The sequence below is a fragment of the Lissotriton helveticus genome, chromosome 10, assembly GCF_964261635.1.
Source record: "Lissotriton helveticus chromosome 10, aLisHel1.1, whole genome shotgun sequence".
Classification (NCBI taxonomy): Eukaryota; Metazoa; Chordata; class Amphibia; order Caudata; family Salamandridae; genus Lissotriton; species Lissotriton helveticus.
In genome coordinates this window covers 63,412,248-63,428,168 of record NC_136071.1, presented here as the reverse complement: position 1 = coordinate 63,428,168, position 15,921 = coordinate 63,412,248, and the positions used below count along the sequence as shown (strand labels likewise).

The 15,921-nt window shown below is 43.1% G+C and overlaps 1 protein-coding gene across 1 annotated transcript in view; it reads right to left on the bottom strand.

Moving 5' to 3' along the window:
• LOC144783909 (extracellular calcium-sensing receptor-like) overlaps nucleotides 1–15,921 on the bottom strand; it is an 87,020-nt gene that overhangs the window by 44,318 nt on the left and 26,781 nt on the right. Inside the window, exon 2 of the mRNA XM_078662649.1 lies at nucleotides 15,174–15,465. Coding sequence (XP_078518775.1) covers nucleotides 15,174–15,465 — 292 coding nt within the window. The remainder of the gene's footprint in view (nucleotides 1–15,173; nucleotides 15,466–15,921) is intronic.

Genomic DNA, 15,921 nt, shown 5'->3' with positions numbered 1-15,921 from the left:
AAACATTTCTTTCCCAATCAGAATAGACATTAATTCTGAAGGTAATTAAAATATATCTAATTTCCTAATCATAAACTAGCACCTCTCCAGCTACCTTAAATGTACCACTGTATAATGTTTTCATACAGTGTACTGTTTATACATGCCTCAAAATTTGAATCAAAAAGAAAAAGACCTTTTTTGTGATCATTTTTTACATTGTCATGATGCCAAGGTTACTCAATAAAGTTTGTAAAAACAAAAAATAAACTAGCACCATTTAACAAAAGGATAATGAGCACACATAAAGAAAGGGAAAAAATGGCACCTCTTTTTCGGGGCTCGCGTCTGCGTTGCAGTGCGCAGCACTGTCCGCGCAGCGAGAACCCTTTTGTATGGGGGTCTGAAAGCTGCTCATACGTTCATGCGTGTGAGCTGGCTTTCGCTGGCTGCCATTGGGTTTAGCGTGTTTTTTTAATAAAAATAATGCACGCAATTGGGTAAAGGCAGGCGTTTGTCCTGCCTTTGCTCCGCCCATTCCCACCGGTGGGCAGCACGCACAGCAGCACGCGTTCGCCTCGCTGTCGCGCTCCCTCCCCCCGCTCCTCTGTAGTGCGCGCGCACCACTGTTTTGTTTTTACATTTTAGTTTGAGAGGACTTTCAAGCACCTGCTCTGGAGTATTTCTAAGGTACCTGGGAATTAGCAATTTGTGGAGTTTTGGCAAAAGTCCCTGTTTGAAGGAAGAAATGCAACTGACGTTATTGTAGTGCTTGAATACCATCCGAGCTGCTGTCAAGACAGAAGCGCTTTTAACTTAGTCATGAATAAATACGGGTCTCCTCTGAGAGGCTGGCTCAATTTACGACTCAAAATGAGTGAGCACCAAGATTTTTATTTTATCTCCCTATTAACTCAAATGTGACACTACTTGCTCCATAACTTATATGCATTAACATGATGTGCAACTTCGCACATGGTGAGGTTCCGTAAAAATTATTACGATGTTCTGGGCATTGCCGAATATGGATAAGTTTGGTATCTACGAACCGCAAATGACGAGTTCGGCAAGTGTGCGAAATTTCGCTACACTACCTGCCAGGGTTCGTCTAATATTACGCGTTCTTCATCTGAACCCTCGGGTTCCATTTTAGATACGGCATCCATTTTGTTTCTTGCCCTCACGTAGGCAGCGAGCAGGTAACTGTTCGCTCCTTGACCCTCTAGTTCCCAAGCCTTGCGGAAGACGCATATTCCTTTCATGCGTCTTTATGGCCGGAGGAATGACACAGCAAAGGCAGATGGCACAGCTTGAGGGTAATCTGGTTGTACCGGTCTATTGTGACAGCCTTGCAGGCAATGGATCCAACTCTTTTGATCCCACGATCATGCTTCTGATATTACCCCCACACTCTTTTCTCTACACGTGTCTGACTTCCTTGCAGCTGTTCTTGTCTCTTCTTCTTTGTCATTTACAACTCTAATGGGTATGCCTAATGGTGGGAAGATGTACTTTTATAGTTGGGAACCGGCATTGCTATTGTAGACATGTTCCGGGATTCTGAACACATGAAAGCGACCTTTTTGAAGTTTACTGTGGGAACTGGATTGTAATCTTTTGTCCACATGTTATGCAATGACAACATTATGTATAAAAGAGAGCGACCTACAAACACATTTTGAAGCAGACTCTCAGAACCTACACACTGTTGTACTTCTTGTGACTTTTGCCTCCCTGCAGTAATAAACGCTGATCTTTGACGCCGAAGGAAGTTTCCCGTGTCTCTGTAATTTGTGCGCCGAAACAGGTATCCCATGAAGGTTATAGGTGTTGTTCCCTGGCACCGCTGGTACTGTTAAAAGTCCAGTCCTTCAGTTGGCGCCCAACGTGGGGCGACTTCAGCGGTACCGGTCCAAAGCCTGATGATCGTGAGGAACTTCGTGTGAAATCTCCGAGGGAAGGTGCATCCCGCTTCATCGATCCTGTTGTCGAAATAAGTGGCCCGAAGTTTTTCCCTGCGAAGATTCCCGCCTCCTGACGGCTGCGACGGACCGATGCCCTGACTGTCGACCTGTCTTCGACGCCCGGCGTAGACCTTACGTACAAGCGAGACGATAGACGGGCCTTCCTGGTGACGCCATTGAAGTTCTGAGTTAAGTATTTTGTGGGTCGCTCCCAGTCCTTAGTGGTTGTTCTAGCTTCTTGAAAGCTTTGTTGTTAGCCTTTAAGGCTTTGTTGTAATAGCTCACCGAGCTTTGTAATAGCCTCCTCAGGCTTTGTGGTTAGCTCTCCGAGCTTTGTGATAGCCTTAAGGCTTTGTTGTATTGCATGGTTCCATTGCATTTGTGGTTCTTAGTATTGGTCCTTAGTATTATTTGACAGTTGCAATTGCCAAAAATCGAGGGTTTTGACTTACACGAGGTTTAATTACTTCGGTAATCCTTGAAGTTTGATACTAGGTTAGTGTGCACGATGCCTAGCCATAGTGGTTTGTTTCATATTTTCCAATGTTGCGCAATGGATTCCCTGTTGGAGGACTCGTGTCCGATACCTCCAGTTGGAACTCCGATACATGATCTTTATAGTCGACATGGGGTGGGTCCTATAATATATAATGATTACTGGGTCCGCTATACAAAGAAAGACGGTGACCTTAGATGGCCACCACATGGAACTTTTGAACTTTCGATTTTAGATAATCTTGAGGCTAAATTATTTTTAAAGAAAGCTAGGCCAGCTATGTTTGATTCTTTTCGAATATGGCGTAAAGAGGCCAAGCAGAAAGAAATCAAACAACTTAAAAAGGATCAAAAGCAAGGGTTCGTTCCGATAATGCAAACTATAAAAGAATGTAAACAGGACAAAGAAGAAAAGGAAATGGAAATCTCTACTAGATTGCATCATATGAAAATAGATAAATGTTACCCGGTTTTACCGAATAATCTAGAAAAGAAAGAAGAAGATTTAAAGGAGGATTCCTTGTTATCATATTTGATGAAATCACCACCTCCTTATGTACAGGGTGCTACTGCTCCTGTAGCTGCTCCTGTTATTCCTCCTGTAGTTCCCCTTGTTGCTCCAGTGGCTGCGGGCCAGCCCGTTGTTAACCCTACGTTTGTTTCACCACCTGTCCTTGTTCCTACTGCTCCTGTACCTGTACCTTCGCAGACTGTTGTTTCTGCTACTTCAACTATCTTGTCAGTTCCTACTATGCCTTCTTTCACCTCCAGTGTTGTTGCCCCTGTTTTTCTTTCCCCTTCTGTTCGTAAGCGTGTTCCTAACTCTGTTGCTACCCTTTATTCACCTCTTTCTGGTCCGTTATTTTCGTCTGATTCATCTGAAACTCCTCAGAGACGGAGTCAGATCCCTAGTGGTAGGGAGAAAGAGACATTAATAACCATGGCACATAGGTGGATAAGACATCCTGCTAATTACACTCCTCGTGTGGTCTTTGATACATTTTCTCAGTTTAATGAGCCTACGCAGAGATTTGTGTTTGAGGAGATGTGTAACTTTTTGAGGGAAGAATGGTATAATGATGATGTAGATAATGTACCGTCCGACATAATTGAACTTCAGAGTCACTTTTCCAACGGTATGATCATAGGTGAAGATGTACGACGTGCCGTGGAACGCTTATTAGCGTTTAGATCCACAGCACATTCTCGGGTGTCCTCAGATGATACCACCGAGAATTGGAAAGCGGTTCCTGGTCAATATCCCATGAGAGAGGTTCCGCCACTGTGGGTGCCTGGTGATCCTAATGCAAACCCTGTGGTTCTACCGCATTTTCGAAGGGTATGGATACATCTTCCATGGAAACGATCGGAAGTTTTGCAAGTGAAGCAATCCTTACCCGATCCGCGTAAAAATCCGGCTGGTTATTATAAGGAGTTATCACAACTGGTGGAAGCTTCTATTATGAACCTTGCCGACATCGACATGTTGTTTGGCAATGTTGTACCGCAACCAGTTTGGGCCAAAATTCGTCAAGCCAACCACGCAGTTGAATTAGGGGGTGATTGGGCTGCACTGCTAGCGGCTGATGCATTACAAGTTGGTGGGGCTAAGCCCGACCAGCTAATCTTAGACTTGCCGCAGAAAATCATTACGCTCATGAAAACTATCATGCCAGCGATGAAGGTGAACTGGGATAAGTTATCAGCTTGTAAGCAAAAGAAAGACGAGAGTGTCTCGGATTTCTTTACAAGGTTTGAGGAAGCGTTTGTCGACCACAGCGGTCAGGACATGGGAGCTGAGGGAGGCCAGCGGTTATTTGTTGACAAATTTGTGTCGAATTTGTTGCCTGAATTAAGCAACAAACTGAAAAATTCAGAGAGTGCGTGGGCAGTTTCAACCCCTGCGCAAATACTAGCAACAGCCCAGTATTATGAGAATAGGGAAAAGGAAGAAAGTGATCGTGTAGAGAAGAAAACGAAGGAGCTAAAAACGAAAGTTTTGTTACAGCAAGCATACCCTCCCCGATCAAACCAAACTGATTCACAACAGCAGTATCGACCACGAGCACAGCCCGATAGGACACAGCCGCGTTCTGACAACTTTGATTATAGATCTTCCCTTGGGTATAATCAGTGCGCATATTGTAAGAAAGAGGGACACCTAAAATATGATTGTCTTGCCTTACGGGACCGCCTAAATGGTGTGTCAGCATGAGGAAATCGTGGTAGTGGTCCCCAACAGGCATCACGAGGTAGAGGTCGTGGTTCATCCCACAATCAGAGTGATCGTTATCAAAATCAATCAGATGCAAATAATTGTTTTGACCAGCGAAATGCAGGGTCAGTCCGATCTGCACAGTATAATGTGGACGATTATTACGTAGAGCATGAGACTGTTGTAAATGACCATTATTAGGACAGCCAACGACAAAGAGAGGGAGTAGTGTCAGTTCCGGTCGATCAGAGTGGGCCTTACGTTGCAGTGGCTACATCGGGTGTAGTTGAGCCTTTTCTGTTAGACACTGGTGCGACGAAAAGTTCCATCATGCATTCGAAACTCCCTGGCGCACCTTTGTCTGGCTTAACGAATGTTTCCGTTGGATTCTCTGGCGCCCCTGTTAGCAACCCAGTCTCTAATCCTTTGCCTCTTATGATTGGTCCTCGTGAGCTAACGGCTCCACTGATTCTATCTACAGGTTGTGGTGAAAATCTTTTGGGCCTGGATTTGTTGAAACGATTATATGCAACATTGTATTGTTCCCCCGAAGGAGTGGAGCTTACATTGGGACGGAGAGTGATCTCTCCAATGTATTTATCGGTCGATAAATTCCCACCGGAATTGAATTCCCTCCCTGCGTCATTATGGGCCACAGGTCCCAATGATGTGGGCCTGTTAGACATTCCACCCTATGTGATTCAATTGAAACCAAATGCGCGATTACCACGTTTACCTCAATATCGTATTTCTCTTGAGGGCGAACGAGCGCTGTTAGCAATCGTTCATGATCTCATTGGAAAAGGTGTTGTTGAAGAAACTCGTGGAAACGTGTGTAATAGCCCTGTATTACCAATTCTGAAACGAACTGACCCAACTAAACCTCCTGTGTATCGTTTTGTAATAGACTTAAGAGAAGTAAACAAAATAGTGGTTCCACAATTTCCTGTAGTTCCCGACATTACGGCTTTACTAACAATGATTCCGGCATCTGCCTCCTGGTTCACAGTGATCGATCTAAAGAATGCTTTCTTTAGCATCCCAATTGCAGAGGAAAGCAGAGACCTATTCGGATTCTCATTAGGTGGTCGCAGTTTTAGGTTAAAACGCGCTCCACAGGGCTACTGTGAGAGTCCGTCAATCTACAGCCAAGCACTTAAAGGTCAACTTGATGCCTTTGTATTACCTAAAGGTGCAGCTTTGATTCAATACGTTGATGATCTTTTAGTGGCAGCTGATACAGAAGCTATTTGCAAAACGGCTACAGTATCATTGTTACATTATCTACATAACTTACACCACAAGGTATCGCCTTCAAAGCTACAGTATTGTTGTCAAGAAGTTACCTATCTAGGTCACTTATTGTCAAGAGAAGGGAGAAGGTTGACCCCAGAGAGAATTGCAGCGATTACCCGAATGACTGTGCCAAAAACCCAGAGAGAAGTTCGTGCCTTTTTAGGTATTACGTCCTATTGCAGACAATGGATTCCAAATTTTTCACTGTTGGCGAAACCATTGATAGCCCTTACGTGCAAGGATGTTTCATCCCCATTGCCTTGGACTGAAGAGTGTCAGAAAAGTTTTTCTGAATTACGTGATGCGTTGTGTTCGGCTCCTGTGTTGGGCACTCCTGATTACAGCAAGCCGTTTACACTATACGTTCACGAGAGGGATGGTTGTGCGTTGAGTGTTCTGACACAACCTTTTGGTGGTAAGCAACGCCCATGTGCCTATTTTTCTTCGACTTTAGACCCAGTAGCAAGAGCCTTGCCAAGTTGTTTAAGAGCAACAGCGGCAGCTGCGGTGTCCATTCGACAGTCCGCAGGTTTAGTTATGGATAATATGCTCACGGTAATGGTTCCGCATGCAGTTGACACTCTATTGAATCGAACGAAAACTCAACATCTGACGAGCGCAAGATTGTCTGGATATGAGTTGACGTTGCTGGCCAGTCACATACGGATAAAACGATGTAATGTGTTGAATCCAGCAACATTGCTGCCGATTGACACAGAATCAAATGGTGAAGCAGTACATGACTGCTATCTCAGAACTGAGGAGGAAACTAAGGGTCGTATTGACCTAAAAGATACTCCATTGACAGATCCCGATGGTACTTTGTATGTGGATGGTTCTTGTTTCAAGTTGCCGAACGGTGATGTGACGACTGCATATGCTGTAGTTACATTGAGAACGATTGTGGAAAGCGCAAGATTAAGTCAGAATTCGGCTCAGGCTGCTGAGTTAATCGCATTGACGAGAGCGTGTGTGTTGTCTAAAGATAAACGGGTGAATGTGTTTACAGATAGTCAGTATGCGTTTGGTGTGGCACATAGTTTTGGACGACTATGGAGAGAGAGAGGATTCCTTACGTCGCATGGCACGAAGATTCAACATGGTCAGCTTGTAAATGATCTTTTAGATGCACTCACATTGCCTAAACAAGTGGCCATAGTCAAATGTAGCGCACATCAGAAAGTAACGGACGATGTGGGTCGTGGTAATGCGTTTGCGGATGAAACGGCTAAAGAGACGGCTAAAGATTTGACAAACAGAATGTATGTTACGAGCTCAGTGAGATGGCCAACAGAGACTGGTATGTGTAAAGACACATTTGAAAGCGTGAAAGGAATACTGAATGAAGCCACTGAGACGGAAAGGACTAAATGGAGAGAGAGCACGGGAAGATTAGATGAGAATGGATGTTGGGTTGATCTATCAGAGAAACAGAGATGGATGTTACCGGATGCGTATGTGCTCGCTGTTGTTACAATGGCTCATGGTATGGCGCACATCAACACGAAAGGTATATGCAAGTTGTTGTCTCATGTATGGGAGAATGATGGGATTACTAAGTGTGCTGAGAGAGTGGTTAAAAATTGTATGGTGTGTTTGATGCACAATCCTGGTAAGGGCACCCCCACTCCACCTGGTCATTTTGCCCCTCCTACGTACCCTTTCGAAGTTATCCAGTTGGACTTTATCCACATGGACCGATGTAATAACTTGAAGTATGTGTTGGTTGTGGTGTGTGCATTCTCTAGGTGGATTGAGGCCTACCCCCTTAAGGATAATACGGCTTTATCCACGGCAAAAATTTTGCTCAAAGAGTATTTTCCCCGCTACGGAATGCCTCGGGTCGTATGGTCGGACAACGGAAGTGAGTTTGTTGGGAGTGTGATGAAGAGTGTGTGTCGCGGTTTAGGGATAGTACAAAAATTTCATAGTGCAAACCATCCACAATCAGCAGGCTTGGTGGAGGGATATAATGGCACTCTAAAACTGAAATTGGCTAAAATTCAGGCAACAACTGGTTTACCTTGGCCCGACGCTTTGCCTCTGGCTCTCCTGTCGACCAGGGCAACTGTACACTCTCGAGTAGGGCTCAGCCCATATGAGATTGTGTTCGGTCGTCCTGCTAATATATGGGGAGTCCCAAGACCTAAGGAAGTTGACAGAATTGAATACCCTATGTTGATTGATTATCTCTATGATCTGACTGCTAAATTGAGTTTGATTCATCAACAGGTCTTTGAGTCTCTGCCATCACAAACAGAGGGTCCTGGTCATCGACTTCAACCAGGGGACTGGGTCCTCGTCAGAAACTACGGACGAAAACGAAACCTTGAACCAAGATTTGTGGGCCCGTTTCAGGTACAGCTGGCTACGAGAACGGCGGTTCGACTACACGGACGTCGGAACTGGGTACATGCTACCCACACGAAGAGAGTCCCGCTTCCTTTGCCATCGGACACCTGGATAAGAAGAGGTCTTTCTTCATCTGAGACCGACACTGCACCACGTTTCGTTCCATTCAGCGAAGCTCGGCTTGTATCTGACACCGTTGCTGACTCCTCTCAAACAAATTCCTCCACGTCAACCTTGGAAAATTTGACTGTTGAACAATTGCCTGAACAATTGAACACTCCTTTGCCGTCCAATCCATTGTTTGAAGATCAGACTCGCCCTGGAAGTAGCCGATATTTTCTTCGTCCACGAACAAGCCATAAATAAAAAGATTTTTTTGTTTATAGGTTCTACGTTACTCTGAAAACAGTGGACATTATATATATTGTGTATCTTTTTCTTTTTCGTACAGCCAAGAACATTATCTAGCTAGAACCTACCATCCAGGTTGACCGTAAGGCCGTGCGGGTACTTCCTTCTGTTTAGCAGCTATCGACACAAGGTTGGTTTCTATTATCAATTTCTGGGAATTCCTGGGAATTGATAACCGCTACTCAGAACGAAGTGCGTCAAGAACGTCGCGGACGGTCGTTAGGGGATGGAATCATCATTGTCTGAGCTGTCGAAAAGAGAAGAAATGTTGGCGCAAAGATCTACATTGCAGAAAATATGTCATACAAAATGGTTTTTCTCACAAGTAATCATACTGTTTCTCACCATATCTATGCTATTGGTAGGAGGAATATATTATGGGTCTCAGTTCTTATTGTCTTCTGCTACACCTACTCTTCCATCTCATGATCAATATTTCATTTCTACTGTTTCTCCACATTCCTTTTATCCTCTGCCTCAACACGAACAAATCAGACGTGCGGAATTCAGAAACAACTCTTTTATACAACTCCTGCATCAGCATCAGTTAGTGGTAAACACTACCAATTGTTGGGTGTGTGGGTTAATGCCACATACTATGGATAAAGGTATTCCGTACCTAGTTCTGCCTTATAGTGCACAAGGGTCAGCTCGAGCATTACAAACTATGTTCCGTAGCGCACTAGATTCCTACCCCCATCGAGAACCACGCTCAGCAAACTCTGGTCCTGGCCCGTACCACAAGACTCTGGCGAGAGCTATGGCAGACTTAGATAGAGATATTTTTGACGCATCACTCATCCCAGAGGAAGAGGTGCGAGCATATAAGGAACTAAGTGAAGCTGAGTACAGCTTATCAGTAGGTGAGAGGCAGCTTAAAAGCTCGCCACCGATATGGATTGTACCTCACCTTGGTAATTTCTGCTTGAAAGGTCTTGGTCGAAATCCGAGAGCTCAGTTTGGGGAGAGTGCTTGTACCGAGACATATGTCTTACCGACACTCTCCTCCCCTGTCTTCCTACCTGCCAAGGGTACCTACTTTGTATGTTATGATCGAGCCTATACGTGGTTACCTCATGACTTCTCGGGTACCTGCTATATTGCAAATCTTTTGCCTCCGACCTTCACTGTGGCCTCTGATTATCACAGAAATAGAATTGTAAGAGGTGTGATTAGCAAAGAAGATACTTCCGGACAAGAGGCGGGAGACTTCTTTAAGGGTTTCCTACCGTTCTGGGGACCGATGGTTAATAGCAGGAACCTGAGACAGTTAACTCGTGTAGTAGAATCAACTGCCAACATAACTGCAAATGCCCTTGGAAATTTAACAGCCGAAGTCCAGGCGGATAGACTGATGACGTTGCAGAACCGTATGGTTCTAGATATCGTTCTAGCAGATAGAGGTGGGGTTTGTAAAGTCATCCATTCGAGCTGCTGCATATTCATACCTGATAACGCTCCAACGGTTTATCAAGCCATCTCTAAGTTGCACAAAATTTCGGAGTCCATACACGTGGACGAAGGAAATTGGACGCTTCTGGGATGGTTTTGGGGTCTGATATCGACTTGGGGTTGGAAGATTCTGATGATCATAGGGATTGTTGTGACATTTCTGTTCTCATGTTGTCTTTGTGTGCAATGTGGTCCTGCCTTATGTGGCCTTTGTGCTACGACGTGTATAAGACAGCCCGTTGTCACCAAAGAGGCATTGAAGGATCGAATAATGTATCAACAACATCTGAGTGATCTGATGAGTATCGAAATCGATTATGATTCCGACTAGTGCTTGCCTACATGAGGGCAAAAGGACCGTCTGAGGTTCCGTAAAAATTATTACGATGTTCTGGGCATTGCCGAATATGGATAAGTTTGGTATCTACGAACCGCAAATGACGAGTTCGGCAAGTGTGCGAAATTTCGCTACACTACCTGCCAGGGTTCGTCTAATATTACGCGTTCTTCATCTGAACCCTCGGGTTCCATTTTAGATACGGCATCCATTTTGTTTCTTGCCCTCACGTAGGCAGCGAGCAGGTAACTGTTCGCTCCTTGACCCTCTAGTTCCCAAGCCTTGCGGAAGACGCATATTCCTTTCATGCGTCTTTATGGCCGGAGGAATGACACAGCAAAGGCAGATGGCACAGCTTGAGGGTAATCTGGTTGTACCGGTCTATTGTGACAGCCTTGCAGGCGATGGATCCAACTCTTTTGATCCCACGATCATGCTTCTGATATTACCCCCACACTCTTTTCTCTACACGTGTCTGACTTCCTTGCAGCTGTTCTTGTCTCTTCTTCTTTGTCATTTACAACTCTAATGGGTATGCCTAATGGTGGGAAGATGTACTTTTATAGTTGGGAACCGGCATTGCTATTGTAGACATGTTCCGGGATTCTGAACACATGAAAGCGACCTTTTTGAAGTTTACTGTGGGAACTGGATTGTAATCTTTTGTCCACATGTTATGCAATGACAACATTATGTATAAAAGAGAGCGACCTACAAACACATTTTGAAGCAGACTCTCAGAACCTACACACTGTTGTACTTCTTGTGACTTTTGCCTCCCTGCAGTAATAAACGCTGATCTTTGACGCCGAAGGAAGTTTCCCGTGTCTCTGTAATTTGTGCGCCGAAACAGGTATCCCATGAAGGTTATAGGTGTTGTTCCCTGGCACCGCTGGTACTGTTAAAAGTCCAGTCCTTCAATGGCCAGCAGAGACATAAGTCAGTCGTGAATAGTTCACTCAATGTTGATTTTTTTTATATTCTGGGATTTGTCGTTTTGCTTTCGTCATACTAAATGCAGAGCTACAAGTACCAGAATGCATAGAAAATAACACTTAGCATGGGGCATTCTAAGGTCTCAGTAACATTTTACTGGTAAGTGTTCGAAGAGTAGTTTCTTATTAAGTTGTTTTTGTATCTAGGTGTTTACATGTGAAAGCCACTCTGAGCCCATATGTGAACAATTTGTTTCACATTGAATTCAAGCATTACACTGTCAGCGGCGAGAAAACAATAGCTGTGCAGTTTACTTTTTTCTTTTACTTTTCATTCTCCAACTTATTTTAACTTTAATATTGTTAATGACGGACTGCAACCAGAATTCAATGTGAAAAGAACTAAAATGGTGGAACGACTCTCAGCTTAATGGGTAAATCTTGAGAGCTAATTTTTCTGCAGTTCTTGCTAAAGACGTGCGTATATTCCTTTTAACTCAGTATATTCAGCCTGGAATATTTAGTTAACAGATGATGACTTATTGGCTTGTACGTAAACACATGGCCAGCACCACTAATTTAAATGGGCATTATTACTAAGGCTACCAGATGAAATCAGGTCTTCAGGGATTCGATTTTGCATCCATGGGCTGTTATGAAATCTAGTCAGTGCATTTTGGGAGTTGTACTCCTGGTTCATCTGAGTTTAATCAACTTGATTACCTTTCAAGATTACTAAGGTTAGTAGAAGCAGAAAACTGGACTGGATAAACGTATGCCGGATGACCTGGGGCCATCAAGTAACCTTAATTGTTACAAGCTGTTCACTACTTAATCTGACCTTTGCTGTGATTGACCTGTTCCAGAATTTTAACGTTTCTCGATTCCATGCAGGAGTATCTCATTGGTCAATAGGTCTGCCTTTAATGTGCAAACACAGGCATTCACAAATGCTGTTTACATGTGTCGCATGCACAAATGCTCTTTGTCAAATTAATGCCTTCCATATTGGCCTCTCCAGTGGTGGGAAAAAGTAGCAAACAAGGATTGCTGTTATAACAGTATGCAGATGGATTATAAAGAACACAACCTGACAAGGATTGTGATGAGTGTACTCTTCAGATGTAGACTTGGTCCCTGTGAATTCTAATGGAAACCTTTACTGGCTAGTGTAAAGAAGCTTCAAACATCCAACGACATGAGATAGACCGTAATATGCCTCTGGGTGGAGCCAAAACCCACTCTATGTATATTTCAAAGAACTGGTATCAATTTGACTTGCAGACACTGTCAAGCCGGACCTGAAAAATAAATTGGCCACTTCTCGCCATATTATCATCAACACTGTTTCTGGTTCTGGGATTTGATGCGAGACCAAATGCACTATGGGTATTGTAGTATGGGGTTGCTTCCATTCAGTTAATTACAAAGACACACCTGAAATCTGGTGAATTGCAAGTTAAAAGCTCAGGACTGGTAACAGTGTCAATGATGACATCAATTGAGGTACTCACCCTATTAAAAATAATCTTAACTGTTTGGGTACTCCTTATGATCAGCATTATTTTGTCTGCATAGTTGTACTATGCTAACTCTGGTGACAACTAATGCAATCCTCCATTAGTAACGCACAACTGACTTCTAAATTTGAGAGGTCAGAAAGCTTTCAGATTTATTTTATCATTCTCAGTATTCTCAATGATTTTAAGGGTGTTTTGAGGGCACTTACCCCATGAATACAGATGTAATGGTACTGGCAATGTTTATAGGGTTAATTAGATGTCATTACAAGCCTTCATAATGTAACCTTAAACCTTAAAAAAAAAAACCTTGGCCTCAGGCACTTGACAGCTTTCTAAAATGTAGTTAATAACGAATGGGCCAGAATTTTTTCTATTTAACGGACCTAATAAAATCTGACTCCTCTGGGCAGTGCTTAATCTATAGAAGAATCGGTGCCCAAATCTCTGCTCAGGAGTCCGTGGCCGGCACCAGCATGCCGAAGACCAAGGAGGACTAATCTAGAATCCACCTTATGCCTTTTTAATACACTACCAGAAACTCCCTGCCTTTTTATCTTTTCTGTTTTCTCCATTTGTGACATTTTGTACGTGTTTACCTTTCTCTTTTTTTCCCTTGATGCGTTTTCCCTCTCTGGAAATGTCTAATGAGCTAAAAATAAGAGCCGATTCCCAAAAATAAGTGCTGGTGGGCACTACCGGCAACCACCGGCTCAAATTAAGCACTGCCTCTGAGTCGGAATTCATTGGGTGAAATAAATAACTCCCAAGCACGAGTTTGTCTTCAATAATAAGGACTGATTTGCAGAGACTGCTGCTTAACTCACCAGAATCCACATGTCTTGGGAATTATTGGGCATTTTTCTCCAATAAATTACGGCAGGTTTGACCTGCCAAATATGATTAGGGGGAAAACGTTGGAGTACAGTGCTAACTGCCAAACCCCTAATTGCGATATGAGTGGTTAAAGGAGTTGCAGTACATCTCACGATTAGCTGGGCCCCTCTAATGAGGGCCTTTGTGTCCTCATTACTCATGTTCGGATGATTTCCATGCATGTCTGGAATAATATTTGAAGCCATTTGCAAGTTTTTCTTGTTGCACCGTTGAAGATGATGCAGTGACTGAGGGTGAATATATTCTGGTATACATGGCTTTAAGTGGGATGACAAAACTGGGGGGTCTCTCAAGGGGGCGTGGCCATTGTAAATAAGGGCGTGGCTTAAAAACACATAAGCTACAAGTTTGTGCTTAGCGTAGTGTGCCGCCCGACTGGTAATTTGCTGTTTCTGTCATTGCACCCAGATATATGATACAACAAGTAACATCATACTTAAGTCAGGACTATTGGCTTTGTCAATGGTTGTTAGTTGCATAAGATAAATTTGCAGGAACTATGGCTTGTATATAATATTGAAATATCTTCCACATAAAGCTCTGGTGACACCGCAACAATGTTGCTGCTCCTGAGTTTCAAAAAGAGAAGGGAAATCCAGAGAGAAAATGACTCTCTTTAAATGATTTACCTTCCGCTATAAAGTTCGAAAAAAACGGACCGCCTGTGCCAAGGCATAAAACAGAGCCCGATAGAGACCCGTTTCGAGGCCTCCTTAAAACAGGCATTTGCAATGCAACATGTCTTGCATTTACACGACTTTGAGCTTTTGACATTGTAAATGACAATGCCTTTTAGTTATGTTTTGGTTTTTAAAACATAAGGGCATTGTCATTTACAATGCCAATAGCTCAAAGTCATGTAAATGCGAGACCTATTGCATTGCAAATGCTTGTTTAATGTATAATATATACCTATGACTCTTCCTTTTGACAGTCATAAATTGAGTATGGTTGGACAGAAATAATTAACCATCACCTGAGCCGACATAACACAACAACAATCACAGTAATTACTATTGGAAAGGTTAATAACTGCTTTCATATATCGGGCAGTGCACTTGATTATTTACCAAGAACAGTCCCCTTAGTAGTACCAATATTAAAACACCACCCATGGCCTGGAGAAAGAGTCTTTTGGCAGGGGCAAACCATCAACCCTCATAAAATATAGCTTAGAGTGACAGGCACAAACATAGAACATTATAATAATTCATACATGTTTTCAACAAACCCACAGTACAGTTTTACCCCATTGACTATATATTGACTTTACACCTGGATTTGTTAATTAGCATGTGATAGGCTTGACTAGTACTGTACCTGAGTGAACCTCATGGCACCAAGTAGTCTGGCCATAGATAGAGCTAATGTTGAAGTGCCATCTCCAATTATGCCTGCCAGCCTGGGTATTGATTGACAGCTGTAGTTGGGGATGGTTTTCTTCCCACCTGAAAGCTGCAACAAGGTCCCCTCAATAGCCCCCACTACAGAATAACAAGAGTCATGAATCCAAAATCCCAAAGTGGTGTTGGGCAAAATATGAGGGCTTTGATTGATTTCATTGATGGTGAAGACCATTGCAAGGACACTTTGATAGAGTTCGGTATGAATCCTAAGGGGTTAAACAGAAACACTTAAGCAATTAAAAATGTGAGAATTTGCATTCTGGAAGACTATATGCATAAAATAAACTTATTGAGCATGTAGCTCATAACTTACGAAACTTAGATCTGCATTTATCTTTCAGCAAATATAGTTTGCTTTCTATGGTTCATGAACATATTCAGGCAGTACTAAAACTAGCAAGAACATTAGAATGAAACATGAAACCACAGATTCACAACATGCACATTTGTAGGAGGTACTCAAGTATTAGCGATCAATTTAGTTAAATAACTGAGAGACATTATGTCACCTTAGGCCAGTACAAATGTAACAGTCTGGGGTGTGTATCAGCATCTTTTAGAAAAGAAGCAAGTAGTTGTGGACTGGTGGTCTAATCTTCACTAACTCTTATAATGCAAGCTAAACCTAGCAACCTCTGATATCTCAGCTTTCAGTCTCAACA